We start from the raw sequence: 16,060 nt of genomic DNA, 5'->3' as shown, positions 1-16,060 counted from the left end.
GGGCTTCTCGGCCCCTCCATCGCCTTGGATCGGAGCCATTAGTTTAGCTCTTCTCCCCCTGACCATGAGCTCACTGGGTAAGGAGCTCCCGCCTCCTTCGGGGCTGTGCTCCTCAAGCCAAGGGTGGGCCTGGCATGGACATGCTCCTTGCTAGCTTAGAGGATGAATGAATGAAAATGAACTTATGTGTGTTGAGTTGGAGGCTCTGTGAGATGCAATGGCAGAGAACCCGGGTAGAGGTGGAACTCGGGACGGCAGGGAGAGCTAGAGGAGAGAGGTGACAGAGCCACCCACCAGGTCTTTAGCGTCTCCCATTCTGGGCTGGGGTTTCCTGCGGACCCTGCTGAGGGAGGCTTGCTCGGGGGGGGGGGATTACTTCCAGGATGAGGCAGCGACCCACGAGCAAGGCCAAGGAGGGGCAGCTCCAGCTGTCTCCTGCCGGGAGACAGGACCTCGGGGACTTGGGCCCCACCTGCTGGTGTCCACCTACGTTCTCCAGAAGGCGCTCCCGCCCAGCTCGGGGACAGCCCCTTCAGGCCCCGGGCGCCCTCACCTCCACCAGCGGGTAGGCGATCTCGTTGTAGATCTGCTCGGTGAAGTGGTCCACGTGGTAGGCGCCGTCGAAGGTGAACTGCTTGGGGGGCTCGTCGGCGGCGCCCGGGTTCTGCAGGAAGCACTGGCCGCGCGCGGAGTCCACCGTCACCACGGGCTGGCAGTTCAGCTCCCGCTCCCGCTGGTTCATGGGGCGGCAGCGCACCACCACCTTCACCGACTCCGAGGCCATGGCGCCGCGGCGGGGGGCCCCGGGGTGCGGCCCGAGGGGGGCGGCGAGGCCGGGATGTGCGGCCGCCGGGGCCAGGGGGCGGGGCCAGCGCCGAGGGGCGGGGCCAGGCGCCGGGGGCGGGGCCAGGCGCCGGGGGCGGGGCCTGGCGGCGGGACCGCTTGGGGGGGCGCCCGGAGAGGAGGGGCGCGGCGGGGGCGCGTCGCAGGACCGGAGCCGGGGCCGCCGCCTCCTCCCGCGCCAGGGCTCGCCCGTCCCTGAGGCCCGGCCCGGGGAGCGGGCAGGGGAGGGATCCGCGCTGCCGGCGCCGCCGCGGGACGCGAGCCCCGGAGCCGCCCCAGCGCGCAGCCGCGGCGTTCGCGGTTGCCGGGCAACGCCGGTGGCGTCACAGCCGAGGCTCCCGGGGGACCCGCGCGTCCTCGCCACCGGCCGCTGGGGGCGTTCGGTCGCGGGAGGCCGGCCGGGGCGGCCCGGTGCTGGGGCGTCAGCTCCCTCCTCTCCTCCCCACCGCCCGGCCCAGAGAGGTTAAGCAGTTTGCCCGACGTTGCCCAGCCAGGACGCGGAGACGCAGGAAGCGGGGCCTCCAGACTGAGACAGGCTGCCCCTTATCCCTCTACGGACTCCGGGGAGGGCTACCCCCCGCCCCCGCCCCGCCCCCCGACAGAGCAAAGCTGCTTTCTAATGCCGCCCTCATTTTTTCTAAGATGCAGGTTAAAAAACAAAGAAAAAAAAACATTTTTGAGAGCCAAAGCCTTTTGACTGTTGGCTTGAGCCAGGCCAAGATCCCCGGCTGAGCCCAAGCAGCTGTCACTTTCCAGTAGGAAATACCCATTGAAATACCCATTGAAGGTTTCAACAGGACAGACATGATTTGGACAAATCTACCGACCCTATTCCTTCAAGACATCCCAAGCCCTGAGGACAGGATCTCTGTGTGGCTCACCCTTGGGCGCCCGCTGAAGGTATGGTTGGCAAACCTAGTGAGGCGGCCTGGAAGAAGACCTTGCCTTCCGAAGGAAAAGTCTGTACTAGACCATCCGAAGAAACACGTTTTATTTGTTTCAAGCCCACACAGTGAGGAGAGCTGGCTACCCGGGTGGTGCCCGTTGGAACAAAGAGAAAACTGATCTATGATTAAGACACTGAAGCATCTGCACAGGAGTCAAGACCCTTGCCCTGTGCATACCACGTGATGAATACTGTGTGAAGCAATGGTATCGTGCTTTGAGAACATTCCTGATGCCCTGTCCACATGGACGGTGCGCACGACAAAACCCCTCTCTCACAGAGGGAGGCTTTGGCCTCCTCAGCCTGGGCCAGTCACCAGGTCTTGAACACATGTCTCGGGTGCTGTAATTCCGGACACTGTGTCAGCAAACCCCTCTGCTGGCCAGGGAAAGGTGAGACCGGGCCTCCCACGGGGGACCAGGGACCATCGGTTCTGGTGGAAATGGCTGTAAAATGAGTCCCAGTTCCCACTCACGTTCAATATAAAATCAGTGCTGTCGTTCCAGTGAGAAGAACCCCCAAAGGCCAGCTGCCTCGTGTTGTCCCTTGTAATGAGAGTGACAGGGTCCCCAGCCCAGACTATTTCCTGGGCGGGAGGCTATAAGCTGGGTACGTGGGGCCTGACTTCCTGAGGAGCTTCCCTTCTTTCTCTCCCGTTAGGCACCCCCTCTCCCACGAGTCAGAAATCCATCTTTCAAGGCTCAGAACAGTCACATCCCACTCCTAGAAGGGGGAGAGGGCAGCCCCCAGATTCGTGACTCGGCCTCTGCCTCAGAAATAGAAGTTCATCCAAAGTGAACTTGCTCCCTAAATAATTCGGTATTTGTGTCTATCTGTGGAGCTTAAGGGGGGGGGCACCTGGATCTGTCAATCACTGCAGGGCCAAAGCCATAGATCAGAGTCATTTCCCTTTACCCCCACTCCCCGCTGAGGCCAAGGGCCCTCTGGCAGGGCCCACATCAGTTCTGCCTTTGGATGGTTCTACTCTGACCCCATCCCCAGTGGGGCAGGCCAGTGAGCTAACCCCTGACAAGCACAGGAAGTGGGCCAGAATCAGGTGGCTTCCCAGGCAGCCCCTAAAGCCAGACCGGCCCGCAGGATGAGTTGAACAGGACCCTCGTCACCCCTTACTCCTATGGCTCACTGCTGGCCCCTCCCAGTCAAATGGACGAAGAAAATGACCCCGTGTGTGGGTCAGGGGGTGGGGGGGCCCGTCTTGGTGGTCCTCAGGGCTGTGGGGGAGAGGATGAGGCTGGGGCATCCCTCCCCAGAAGGCAGGAATCACCACTCTGTGGATTTGATTGGAGACAAACTAGCCTTTCTAAGCAGCACAGGGATCCTTTTCCCTGTCCGTTCACGTCCCTTTCACACACACGTCTGTGTGTGGCCTTGTGGCGGGCATGGCCCTTTGTCCAGCCTGCTCTTTTGTGCCCTCCTAACCCTCATTCCTCAGAATTCAATGCAAGACTCCCTTACCTCACGTGATGTGAGAAACAGGCTGTGTGTCTGTCAGCCTGGGTACAGCTCGGCCCAGCCACCATGCCCATCAGTTCCTCCAAGTTCTGTTTCTCCCACGGACAAGGGGCTCGCCCCCAGGTCTTTGCCCGCAGTGAGGACATGCTCCTACCTCCCCAGACATGCTCCCTCATGTCCCTCATGCTCCTGCTTCCCCAGACATGCTCCCTCCCTCAGTCAGGTACTCTTGGAAGACTCCCAGTCAGGGCCCCGAGGCCTGGCCTCCTTACAAGACGGCCACATCCCCCATGATTGAACCGTCCTGTCCACCTCAGAAAGCTCCCCTCTTAGGAGTAAAGTGAGGCCCAGAGACAAGCATCCAAAGTCACCCAGCAAGTTAAGGGAAGCCTGGAGCTCCACCTGCCCCTCCTACAATCTCGGCAGGGCCACCTGTCTTGTGAGAAGCCACTGGCAATCCCCAGCATCAGGGCTCCCCTCCTACCACAGGCAGTGAAGTGATGGAAAGCTGGTCCAAGGGGCAGAGTGACTGGATGGAACTGGGGACCAGCAGGGTGGCGGAAGGGCAAGGCGGCCAAGTGAGGCCCAGAAGCCAGGGTGAGGTAGGGCCAGTGGGCTACCTCTTAGCCCAGGCCCTGCAGCTCTGCCTCGGACTTGGCGTGGCCCAGGGGCCGCAATGTCCGGGGAGGTCTGCCCTCAGACCCACAGTCCTGCTCTTCGTAGCTGGGGTTCAGACGGCCCATGTCCAGGGAGCAGAAGAGGCTGCGCTCGGTTCCAGCATGGTGCTCCACCAGGGCCTCCAGGCTGGCAAACTCGGCAGGCAGGTGCTAGGGCGGAAAGGGCTGAAGCTCCAGCGTCCCCTCCCCATGGCTCTGCTCTGGGCACCAGCATCCCCCTCCCAAGGGATCCTGCCCCCCTTCAGAAGGGAGGAAACTGGAGCTCAGAGAGGGCACGGTCCTGCTCACCGCAGAGCCAGACACTGTCTCCTCTCCTCTCCTGCCAGCCTGGACAGGACTGAGGCATTCAGCTTGTAAGAAGAGCACCCAGCCGGTCCCTGGAGACCTGTGGGCAGGCCGGGTCCCCAGACCTGGAAGCCTGGAGGCCGGGTGAGCTTAGGCCAACCCCTGCCCTGAGTCACTTTCCAGCTCCACTAAAAGATGGGCTAGGATGTGGGAAAGCCACTTTTAAAAGCCTGGATTCCCTCAGAAATGGGAGGCCTGACCGGGGCCCAAGGCTACTGGAGGTCCGCTCCAAAAACCCGCTCTGGGGGCGCCTGGGTGGTTCAGGTCATGACCTCAGGAGATCTCAAGAGCCCCGGGATGGAGCCCCGCCTCAGGCTCCCCGCAGAGTCTGCTTCTCCCTCCTGCTCCTACCCCAGCTAGCGCGCTATCAGATGATTAAAATCTTTGGGGGAAAAAAAAAGCCTCCGCCGGGGGCCCGAGGGCGGGGCCAGCGCCAGCGGAGCCAATGACAAACCGGTTGGAGAGTTAGTTGACTAAGGGGCGTGGCCAGAGGGAGCCAATGGGGTACCGTGATGAGGGTCAGAGTGGGCGGGGCCGGGCCGGGGCGAGGGCGGAGCTTGGGCCGAGGGCGGAGCTTGGGGCGGGGCGAGGACCGGGCCGGCTGCCCGCACGCTCACCTCCACGCAGTAGCGGCCCAGGTGGTTGCGGAAGACCTGGTGGGGCACCACGCCGCACTGTGTCCGCACCGACAGGCACCACTGGCCACTGGCGCCCGGCTCGGGCCACAGCAGGAAGGCGCCCAGCACGTCTCTCCGCAGCAGGGCGAGGGCGCTGGGCCTGGCAGGGCGGCGGGGAGAGGCTGAAGGCAGGAGCGACCACCACCTGGCATCCCTGGCATCCCCGGGGCGATGCAGAACCGGAGGCGGTGCCGGAGCAGGCCCTCCAGGGGGGAAGCTTTTAGACTTCCTTCCCTGGAGGCGTCTAAGGGGTTCTTGACCGCTGATGGCTTCAAGACCCAACCGGGAGACTGGTGAAGGGCGGGCGGTAAGGAAGCTGCTGCCCTGTGACTGGCCACGTGCTGAAGGCTGTCCCAGAGTTGCCCGGTTTGATCCTCTCCATAGACCTCTTATTATCCCCATTTCACATTTGAGAAAACGCACCCAGTGGGGTTAGTCCCTGGCTGGGGGGAGCCCACAGCCCACTCCTCTGCCCATCCCAGGGGCTGCGCACCAGCCAGGCAGGCCCCCCTACCTGGAGATGCCAGCAAAGGCCCAGATGTTCTCCGTCAGGCTGCCCTCGTTCTCCACCAGGCACCCCGGGCCACCAGGCCCCCGGGGCCACGCCTCCCAAGCTGCAGGAACTGTGGAGACCACCCAGGGGTCAGAGGGAGAGAGGCCACCACCCCCATTTACCCACATGCTGGTGTCCTCACCAGGTCTCCCGCGGCAAAGATGCATCCACACACACACAGCCCCCTCACGCACAGCTACACGATCCCCTCTGCACACTCCCGTGGACACGGGCACAGCCACACACGGGCACAGCCTTGCATTGACACAGCCGCTCAGGCTTAGCTCTCTGACTCACGGGGGCACACACAGGCCCACGCCCTTGCGCCCCTGCCACTCACAGGCCTCCCGAGCTGACAGCTGCAGCTGAGTCTCGTAGGTGCAGCCGCGGTAAGCCCCAGAGCGGATCACCTTGCTGCGAATGGCCTTCTTGCGCACCAGCGTGGGCGAGCAGTAAGGGTTCCCCAGGCGGGCGTGGCGGGCACCCCCACGGCCTTCTGACTCTGGTAGCTCCTTCTAAGGCACCAAGAGGGGCCCACGGGGGCAGGCCGACTCAGGCTCGGCCACGTCAGGTCAGGCGAAACCCCTTCCCACTGATGTCCACCACCCCCTCCCCCCACACTGACCCCCAAACCCTCGCCTGGGGTCCCTCTGTCCACAGCCCCTGCCCTGGCTGGGGCTCCTGCGTACCCCGCTGCCCACAGGCCCCTCTGCTGGCAGCCGCCTGAAGGAGACCAGTGCGTGAACGTTCTGTGAGAGCTGATCTCGGCTGAAGGGCTCCCGCACTAGGCCAGAGGGCCCCCCAGGGCTGGCCTGTGGCTTCAGGGGCATGTCCCCTGCAGCCCCCAGGCCGGGCTCAGGCTGGGCCCGCTCCTCAGGGTGCTGCAAGAGGTAAGCAAGCTGGAAGGAACGGCAGAGCAACAGGTGCAGGATCTGGACCTAGGAAGGAGGAGGGGCGGGCTCAGTTGGGACAGGTTCCCTAAGGAGCCCTACACATCAGCCCAGTCACCCTTAGTGCTGGAGCCCCTTTTCCCCATTCTTCCTGAGAAAACTCCTCTCATCCTGCAAAACTTCACCACCATGCTGTCCCTCCTACCAGCTTCCTTCGTTCATTTCACAAATCCTGAGCATCTGCTTTGTTGCAGACATCCTGCTTGGAGCTGGGAATGCCTGGGCCACATGCACTCCTACTCCTAGTAAACCCTGGGTTTACTACCCCACCCTATGTCACCCTCTTAGAGCAGTGGCTGCGAGCCCAGGCCCTCCAGCCCTGCAACCCGGGGTCCAGTGCCAGCTCCATCACTTAGGGGCTACTGTGTGACTCCAGGCAGAGCATGGCACCTCTGTGCCTGTTTCCTCCCCACTTCCCTGTGCTCTTTCAGTGAAGTGGAGCACAGAAAGCCCCCAGCATAGGCCCACCGCATAGGCCTACCGCTCCAGGGCCACTATGCTCTACCACCACACTCATTACCCAGCCCGACAGGATGGAACCGTGAGTGCAGGAAGATCGGTGCAGTGTCTCAGCTACCTGTCATTCCCACCGCCTGCACACAGCTTGAGATGCAGGGGTGACGGCAAATGTTGCTGGGTGGAACCACGCCCAGCCTCTGCTTGCTGAGCAGTCGGCTGCCACAGCTCTGTTGTTCATGGTGCCCATAGCGGCTTGATTGCCGGGATCTACCCACTCACCCATGGGCCCCACGGGCCCACACACCAGGGCAGTTCAAGACCTGGACCCACTTTCTGCTCTCAAAGAATTCTATTATCTGTAATTAGGGACAGACGGATGACAGAGCATAGTTCATGTCACAAGACCTCAGAAGGGAAGAGTGGGGGACGCCTGGGTGGCTCAGTGGTTGAGCATCTGCCTTTGGCTCAAGGTGTGATCCCCGGGTTCTGGGATTGAGTCCTGCATCAGGCTTTTTTAGTAAAAATCTTTAAAAAAAAAAGGGGGGGTGGAGTGATCTAGAGGACTCAAGGCAGGCTTCACAGACACATGGACTAGCCTTGAAGAGCAAGCTGGACTTTGCCAGAGGGGAAGTGAATTTCAGGCAGAGAGAACAGCATGAGCAAAGGCCTAGTAGCGTGACCATCCAATTTCTAAGCACCTGGCCTGATCCCCACTTCCAGGCCCCAGGGAATGCTGAGGCCACTAACGCGCTTCTGTGGAACCCTCCGTGGACAGAGCCATAGAAGGAGCCAGCGTGGCAAGGAGTGCCCGCCCCTTGGTTCCCGGAGCGCACGCTGATGCCTGGTGCATGGCCAACCCCAGCCTCAGCAGTGCTCGCCCCGCCCTGGACCCCAGATACCTCTCCAGGCTGGCTGCCCACGAAGAGATGGCAAAAGAGCTTGCTGGCTGGGCTCTGGGGATTTCGGGCCATGAAGGCAAACTGGCAGTCAGCTGGGCACCAGGTGGAGTAGAGGATGCGCCTCAGAGCATGAGCCATCAGGAGCATCTGGGGAGCACGGGCAGGACGGCCTCATCAGACCCACTACGGCCTGTGGCTGCCAGCCCTGACCCTGTGGGTCCCACACCCCTGCAGGCTGGCCTCCAGGGCTCGCTGTCCAGCCTGTGCCCGGCTTAGGGCCCACCCAGCTCCAGGGGACAAACTCTTCCCTCCCTCCAGGCCACCCAAACCCTGCTTCAAATGGGACTCCCATCCTTCCCATTGCCTCTGGGCTTGGTCCCTTGTCCCCACTGCCAACCTGCTGGTTGGGATTGTCGTCCCCCCGCCCCTGCTGCCATCATGCTACAGAACTGAGGGCAAGGTGTTCACGGCCGGCAGGGTCACAGAAAAAGGCCGTGGCAGCGGACCCTCAGGTTGCACATCTGGTGTCTGGAGTCAGATGACCAGGGTTTGAATCCTGGCTCTGCATACTCTCTGGGTCACTTGGGCAGGTAAACACAGCCCTCCGCGCCCTGTGACACTCATTTAGTGGGGACGGTACCCCCACTCTGATGGGGTTGTGGGTGGGGATCAGCGAGACTTCATGCAAGTGGCACAGGACCTGACCCCCAGGCCCCTGTGATGCACTTGTCCAGGACACGATTTGCACCACAGTCGTAGGAGCGTGGCCCTGGGTTTGTGGGTGCACAGCCTGGCACAAGGTTGGTGTTCAACACACACAGGCTTGTGGCAGGAGAGGGATGAGCCATGAAGCCGGTGCTCCCTACTGGCCTCCAGCCCGAGTCGGGCCATAGCCGCCTGGCCACCTCTGGAGGCCCCTGGGGCCTGCAAAAAGCCGGGGCTGATGATCCTGACATCAGGCCAGGAGGCAGGCCCCGGAGATTTTGGAGGGCCCGGGCTGGGGGTGAGATGGAGGAGAAAGCGTTGCCAGAGCTTGCCTTGAGGGCAGGGCCCGCGGAGACAGGATGTCCACAGGCCCAGAGCAGGCTGGGAGGGCAGGGATGCTCAAGGGCAGCGCGGGGCCGGGCGCATTCTGAGGGAGTAGGACACCTGTCCAGTCCAGGCCTCACCTGCACCCATACAGGCTCCTACCTCACCCTCCCCGCTGTAGATCTTAAGACCCTGAAGGCTGAATTTCAGGATGACGGCCCGACGTCGGGGATAATCCTGCATGGGAGAGAGTTGGTTGGGGGCAGGCATGACCTTCCAGGCCCTGCCCTGCCTCAGGACCAGCCACCACCGGCTGGGCAGCCAACTCCACCCCAGCTGCCAAGGGACTGGGCCCTGGAGAGTGGACTCCCCCGGAGCTGGGGAAGTGTGGCTGGGTCCTGGCAGGCAGCCCCCAGTGGGGCCAGTGCTGCCCATGTTCTGACCATCCCCCAACCTCCCATCTGTGGCTTCCTCACATGGGACACTGGTCATGACTGCCCAAGGGAAGGGGTCCCGGGGCGGGGGGGGGGGGCACAAGGGACACGGCTCCAGGAGCCTGGCTGTGGCCCTCCAGGGCCCACTTCTCAGAATGGCTCTGGTCCCGTCCCTCCTTGGGCCTCACTTGCTCCATCTCCGTGATGGGGGGCGGAGGGGGATTGGATCAGGTGGCTTCAGGGGCCATTCTAGCCTGACCTTCCAAGGCTGTGACCCCGGCCAGGGATGTGCCCGCCCCAGCGCCCTACCTTCAGTGCCCACAACTGTTGTTGTACGAGCCACACACCCTCCTGGGTATCCAGGTCGTCCACGGGGAAGGAACCCACGTACTGCTTGGGGGTGCGGTGGGGGCAGCAGGGAGGCAGGGCAGTCAGGACCACGGCCCCTGACCCTGTCCTCCACACTCCCCCCCAGACATGCTCTGCTCTGCCAGGTAAGCTGCAGACAGGGAGCTGGGGCCCAGTAGGCTCTGCTGCCTTCCCAGCAGGTGGCTTCAGTCAAGCCTCTGCCCCTCTGAGGCCATCTCCTCATCTGTGCACACACACACATTCTAGAGTGTGGATTCCAAAGGGAAGACAGAAATAGCTGCTCCCTGCTCCCCAGGACCACCCTCAGCCAGGGCCCACCAGAGCACCGCCCATGGGGGCGGCCCCACCCACCTGGGCAAACTTGGTGATGCACCTGGGCCGGTGAGGGGCGGGGCCGCAGTCCGAGGCCCTCCGGCCCCCTGCCCCGGGCCTCTGCATGGCCCCCAGGCTTCTACAGAGGGCGGGGGAGCCCCTTTCCACCAACCCTTCCGAGCACTTGCTGTGTGCCAGGCGAAGTCCAGGGCCCTGAGGACACAGGGAATACACACAGCCCCCAAGGAAAGGACAGACCCCCTCCTGCCCCGGGGCAGCTGGCGTGCTAGTGTGGAGGAAGGCCACTGGAACGGATCAGTCAGATATGGAATATGCTAGACGGTGACAAGGGGGTGGGGAAAGGCAGGCTGGGGTTGCTGCAGTGAGGTTTGGGGGAAGAGCTGAAGGTAGGGGTGTGGCAGGCCACGCCCGGGGCCAAACACTGACACCTCTGTGCTCAGGCCTGGGGTGCCCTGGGGAGGGGGAGGGGGCAGGGGACACGTACCAGCCTGTACAAGGTGCCAGAGGAAGGGGGGCAGCCCGAGAAGGCACCACCTGAGGGGAGGGGTATGGGAGCTCCCAGGACAGTCTGCAGAGGCACAGGGAAGAGAGCAGCCGAACCCCTGGGTGGACCTACCAGAAGAGTGGGCCAGAGCCTGGCTGGGATCAGCCTTACATGTCACACCAAGGGATTTCAGGCTGTGCCCTGGGGGCAGTGCGGAGCCACAGCAGGTTCCAGGGCAGGAGCGCTGTGATACTGGGAGTGGCCCACGAACTGGATGGCCTGAGCTGCCCAGGCTAGGCTGCAGCTGGAAGCCCCGTGGGGCTGAGGAGCCCTGCCCCCGACTCAGCCCAGGTTTTGGTGTTTCATGGGGCCCCTCTCTCAGATCCATTCGTGGAGAGAAGGAAACCTCCCCGACTAGACCATCCTCAAGGGAGAGCGCTCAGTTCCCCTTCAGCTCATGACCCCTGGTGCACAGTGACCGCGGCACCTAGGCACCTGGAGAAAGAAGGGCTGACTGCCCTCTGCCTGGGTCCCCCCGACTCAGCTCCTCCAGTCTTTCCTGGGTGGCTTAGACCCCCTGCCCCCCATCCTGCCTGGCTCTAGCTCACTGCACTTAGGATCAGGGAGTCCTGGGTCCAAATGCTGCATAACTTCAGGCAAATGGCCTCACATCTCAGAGCTGCCATCTCCTCATCCCCAAACCTGGGGTAATGGGAGGAGTCTAGAACTGAGCAGAGGAGCAGGTACCTGCATGATGCCAGCGGGGTGGGAGGGGCAACTTAACAGGTGCACACAGGATGGGGGGACCCCAAGGCCTGCTATCCAGGAGGGAGCCTGGGAGGACAGCGAGGCGGCAGGAGAGACCTGCCTGGGAGCCACAATTCCACCGGGAGAAAGCAGATATCGGGGCGCTGGGTAGGAAATGGGGGCTTCCGGGGTGGGCTCTACGCACCTTCATGCAGATGCTTGGAAACCGACACTCCCCGCGCCAAGAGCTGGGGAGCAGCCCCTACCCCTGCCCGCCCAGACCTCCAGTCCCAGCTCAGCCAGGGTGGGGGCAGCAGCAGCCACCACTACAGTCTGTGGGCAACAACCCGCTACGTCACTTTCCCGGGGGCGGGGGGTGGGTAGGAGAGCCAGAAATAAAGGCTGCACGGTCCCCTTGATGGCCTCTGGTCCCTCCCTCCTGTACCCTCTCCCCTCCTGCTTTTCTAGCCTCACACCCTCCACTTTTTAATCCTGATCATTTTTCACATCATGTCCATTACCTACTGTCCATCTGATGTTTCAATACAACAAAGCTAGATGTGTAGCGGGCGCAAAAGCTCTGTGGCCACTGTTCCCAGGCACGGAGACTGGGCTTCCAGGGAACTCAACTTTTGATTTCATGGTCACTTTATGGGCTCAGATGCCCTGGACCCACAGGTGGTGGGACACAGAGGAGGCAAAGACCAAAACAAAAACAGGGCAAGAGGGAGAGAGGGAAAGAGAAGAGGATGAAAGGCAGCCAGCAGAAGTGGGAACAGAGATGTGAAGACAATACGAGATAGAGGAGGGACGGGAGGAGGGAGAGACCAGGAGCACGTTTCCCATCCTGCCTGTGCTGACACAGCCCCTCAGACACTAAGGTGCTAAGACAGCAAAGAGGCACACGGGTCTCCGGCACACTCACGTTCACTCTCACACATGCCCACATGCCGAGGCAGCTGTGTCCAGGGCTGCGAACCGCCTCCTGCCTCCTCCCTCCAGATCCGGAGCGGCAGCTTTCCTGGGGACACTCCACTGTCCCTGCCATCGTCACCTGATCCTTCCCCAATCCCCGGGAAACTGGAAGTTTCTCTCTTCCTCTCTCTCCCTCCCAGTGCATTTCAGCCCCAAGCCTGGGTTTGGGGGCCACCCAAGGGACCAGTGAGGTTTACCAGGCTCACCCTAACCCCAGACCTGCTTACCCGTTCTGGGTGCAAACACCCACTTATTTTGGAGCACACTTGTTTTTTCCAAGGTTTTTATGCAGCAGCCTGGCTGGGCCAGCACCTTTCTAGGGGGACTCCTTTGGAATGAGGCCGGGGCTCTTCTTTTGCTCCTCTGAGAATTTCCAGGTGGTCCTGCTTAGAGACAGGGTACTGGATGGGTTGACTTGCCTTACGAGGGTCAAGGACAGAAGCACTCTGCTGAGTTGAGTCATGGGGGGAGGAGGCATCTTCAGAGCATCCCGGGAGACCACTCAGTCTGAACTCTGGGCTTAGCAAGCGTGGCTCAGAGGGGTGAAGCCACTTGCCCAAGGTCACACAGCATAAGGGAGAGCTGGGAAGCAAAGCTGGGGTTCTGGAGTTTGTTCCCCTAGGCCATGGCAGTGTCTTTCTGCTCACGCTCCCCTCCCAAGTAAGCAGGGTGTCCCCCATGGCAGTGTGGTGAGTCCCCTCTACCTTGAACACCTCAGGTGCTGAGGGCTGATCTTATCAGCAAAATAGCTGCTTTCTCAGTCTGTCTCCCTGTCCAGATGGTCTGGGGCGGCCTGAGCCACTCTGGTCACCTGCATCACCTCCACTACCTTTGGATCAGTCATACAGAAGAAGCCCCCCTCCATCCCTCCACCCCCAGACCCACACACTCCTGTGCGGCAGTCCCTTAACTCCTCAGCCTCCATCTCCTCACCTGTAAAGTGGGGACGGTAATAGCAGCTGCCTCCTAGGGCTGCTCATTTATCTGCTCCTTCTGAAAATATTCCAAGTGCCAACCATGTGCCAGGTGAACAAAAACAAAGTCCCTGTCCTCGGGGAGCGCGCAAGCAGGGTCAGGGGGACCGTACTGAGAATCAGCATCACAAGGGACTTAAGCGATTTGGAGAAAAATGCAGTGGGGTGAGGAGGAAATGTGATGTGTGTGTGTGTGTGTGGGGGGGGGGGTTAATGCAGAGGGGTCGAGGGTGGCCTCTCCAAACAGACGACATGGAGCGGAAAGTGCTGCCTTCCAGATTGAGTGGGGCGGGCGCCCGGGCGGCACGGAGCGCGCCCCGCGCGGGTCGTCATCCTGCTCTTCCTGTCATTCCTGGGGGGGCAGCGCTCTGGGCAGAGAAAGTCCCCGGGCCGACCGCGGGGCGAGCGAGGCAGGGCGCTGGCGGAGGGACGGCGGAGGTGACGGCGGTGGCGGAGGGAAGCGGCCGAGACGCTCCTCCCCAGCCCCCCCCCGCCCGCCCTGCGCCCGGGGCCCGAGCCCCCCTCCCCGCGACCCTCCAGCCCCGGCCCCGCTCCCCCGCGCTCACTCACCGCGGCCGCCGCGGCCCGAGTCCCGCCGCCGCAGCTCGGCGCTGCTCCCCCGGAGCGCCCTGCGCGTCCCCGCCGCCCGCCCCCCGGCACCCCCCGCCCCCCGCCCGCGCGCCCCCCACGTGGCCGCGGGAACCAGCTCCCCGTATCACCTGGCGGCGGCGCCCGCCCGGGCCCACCAATCGCCGCCCGCGGAGCGGCTCCGCTCGGGAGCGCCGCCCAATCAGCGGCCGCGAGGGGTCCTGGCCCCGCCCCCGCCGGCTCGCGCCCCGGAGCTCCGCCTTAAAGGGCCGGAGGGGTCGCGCCTGCCCCCCGCGGGCCCGTCTCCTCGGGCCGAGGTGTCTGAGCGCCCAGGGCCTCGCCGACGTCTCCCTCTTTGAGGAGACCTTCCCCTCTGGCCCCCTGGCTAGCTCCTCCTCCTCCAAGCGGCGCCTCGAGCAGCTCCTCCTCCGGGAAGCCTTCCCAGACCACCGGTGCCTCCTCCACCCCCTGCAGAGCCCTCGTGACTCTCGCTTACGGGACCACGTACGAGACCAGTCCTCTTCCCGGAGTGCAGGCGGCTCTGACCAGGAGGGGCCTCCATCCCCAGTGCGCAGGTCAGAGCCTGCTTCCTTCAGTGACTGTCGTCGCGACGAGGGAGTGAATGCACTCAGGACCCAGCCCGCGTGGCCTCCGGGACCTCCGGGACAACCGGGCCAGGGTCACCTTCCGCCCCTCGCCCTCAGTAGGTAGTGGGTATCACGCACCCTCTTCCTCGTCCTGTAGGAGGGTCCCTCGCGTCTGCCCAGCTCGGCGTGAACGTCGGTCACTGCACGTGGACCGTGCCCCTCTCCTTCGGCCTGCTCGCACATCCGCTTAGGTGGGGGAGACTGGTGTGCAGACCCAGCTTTGAACTGGAAAGCACTTTTGTTCCCATCAGGCCGGGCATCTTGTAGGTGCCAAAAAAAAACAAAACAAAACAAAAAACCCTGCAAACCCGATTCAGCTCAGCCTTTGGTGGTGTATGGAAGTGTGAGTTCCGCAGAGAGGAAACACCAGAAATTGCCCACGCACCACCACTCGGTAAATAACACGGGCGCTCGGGTCCAGTGGGGGAGCACCCCGACAGGGGTGAGCGAGGCAGAGAAACAGGGTCTAGGGGCCTCGAGCCTCAGGTGAGTTCTGGAGGAGGCTGGTCTGAGCCACACCTGTGTGCTGGCCATTCCCTTGGTCTCAGAGCATGGGCATGCTCTTCCAGAGGCAGCAAGGGGGTGTAATGGTTAGAGGCTTGCTCCCAAATTTGGGCACAAAATCTTACTAGATGTAGGACCTTGGGCGAACACCTTAATCACTTTAATCTGGAATGCCTCATCTGTTAAGTGTCACTAACACCTGACTCATAGCGACGTCAGGATGAGTTATGTGGGCAAAGTGCTTGGCACAGTACCTGACCCACAGTAAGTGAGACGCTCGATAATTAATACTAGCTGATGTTAGACTTTGCCTTTATCCTTGTTTCTTTTGTATATGACTGAATGGCAGGTGTTAAGTGAGTTCCCCATATCAAGGGCTCTAGGAAACTCTTCACTGAAACCATGAGATGGCCTTGAGTCCAGTGAGGAGAAAGATCTAGATGGTTTGCTGGTTGCTTTTTTGGAAATACCAATATATGAAGCTCAGGGTACACAAAAAATAAAGGGTTAATTCTAACTAGTTTTTAAAAGCAAGTGAATTTTTTTTTTGAAGATTTTTATTCATGAGAGACAGAGAGAGGCAGAGACATAGGCACAGGGAGAAGCAGGCTCCTCTTGCCTGCTGGGAGCCTGCTGTGGGTCTCGATCCCTCAACTCAGGATCACTACCTGAGCCAAAGGCAGATGCTCAACCACTAAGCCACCCAGGCGTTCCTGATTTTTTTTTTTTTTTTAGGATTATGTATTTGAGGGGCGCCTGGTGGCTGTCAGCTAATAAGCATCTGCCTTCAGCTCAGGTCATGATCACAAGGTCCTGAGATAAAGCCCAACATCGGGCTCCCTACTCGGCAGGGAGCCTGCTTCTCCCTCTGCCTCTGTCCCCCTTGTGCTCTCTTTCCCTCTCTCAAAATCTTAAAAAAATTTTTTTATTTTAAAAAAATTTTTTAGAAATAAAGATTGTTTATCTGAGAGAGAAAAGTAGAGGGACAGAGAGGGAGAGGGAGAGGGAGAGTCTCAAGCACTCTGTGCTGAGTGTGGAGCTTGGTGTGTGAATTTTAAATAGAGAAGATTTGCCAGTTACTAGGTTCGCAGTCCCTCTGACTCTTCAGAGAAAGCAATACAGTTGTATTCACTACGGGCTCTAACAAGTTTCTG

At 61.5% G+C, this 16,060-nt stretch overlaps 2 protein-coding genes across 4 annotated transcripts in view; both read right to left on the bottom strand.

Moving 5' to 3' along the window:
- Positions 1-784, bottom strand: part of KIF17 (kinesin family member 17) — a 44,020-nt gene extending 43,236 nt beyond the window's left edge. For both annotated transcript variants that reach the window (XM_041767132.1, XM_041767134.1), the window contains exon 1: positions 554-784. In XM_041767132.1, coding sequence (XP_041623066.1) covers positions 554-784 — 231 coding nt within the window. The remainder of the gene's footprint in view (positions 1-553) is intronic.
- Positions 785-1,823: 1,039 nt separating this feature from the next.
- Positions 1,824-13,823, bottom strand: SH2D5 (SH2 domain containing 5). Of its 2 annotated transcripts, none has more exons than XM_041767137.1 (11): positions 13,738-13,823; positions 12,421-12,576; positions 10,006-10,179; positions 9,595-9,675; positions 9,014-9,088; positions 7,823-7,969; positions 6,204-6,452; positions 5,855-6,029; positions 5,476-5,584; positions 4,902-5,061; positions 1,824-4,089 (listed from the first exon to the last, which is right to left on the bottom strand). In XM_041767137.1, the coding sequence occupies exons 3-11, from the start codon at positions 10,090-10,092 to the stop codon at positions 3,886-3,888; spliced, it is 1,287 nt and encodes a 428-aa protein (XP_041623071.1). In that variant the 5' UTR covers positions 10,093-10,179; positions 12,421-12,576; positions 13,738-13,823; the 3' UTR covers positions 1,824-3,885. The 2 variants fall into 2 exon arrangements, with proteins under 2 accessions (XP_041623071.1, XP_041623072.1); XM_041767138.1 differs by lacking the exon at positions 13,738-13,823 and adding an exon at positions 13,127-13,237.
- Between the last annotated feature and the right edge of the window lie 2,237 nt (positions 13,824-16,060).

The sequence above is a fragment of the Vulpes lagopus genome, chromosome 8 (assembly GCF_018345385.1).
Source record: "Vulpes lagopus strain Blue_001 chromosome 8, ASM1834538v1, whole genome shotgun sequence".
Taxonomy (NCBI): Eukaryota; Metazoa; Chordata; class Mammalia; order Carnivora; family Canidae; genus Vulpes; species Vulpes lagopus.
This window is presented reverse-complemented; position numbering and strand designations above follow the sequence as displayed.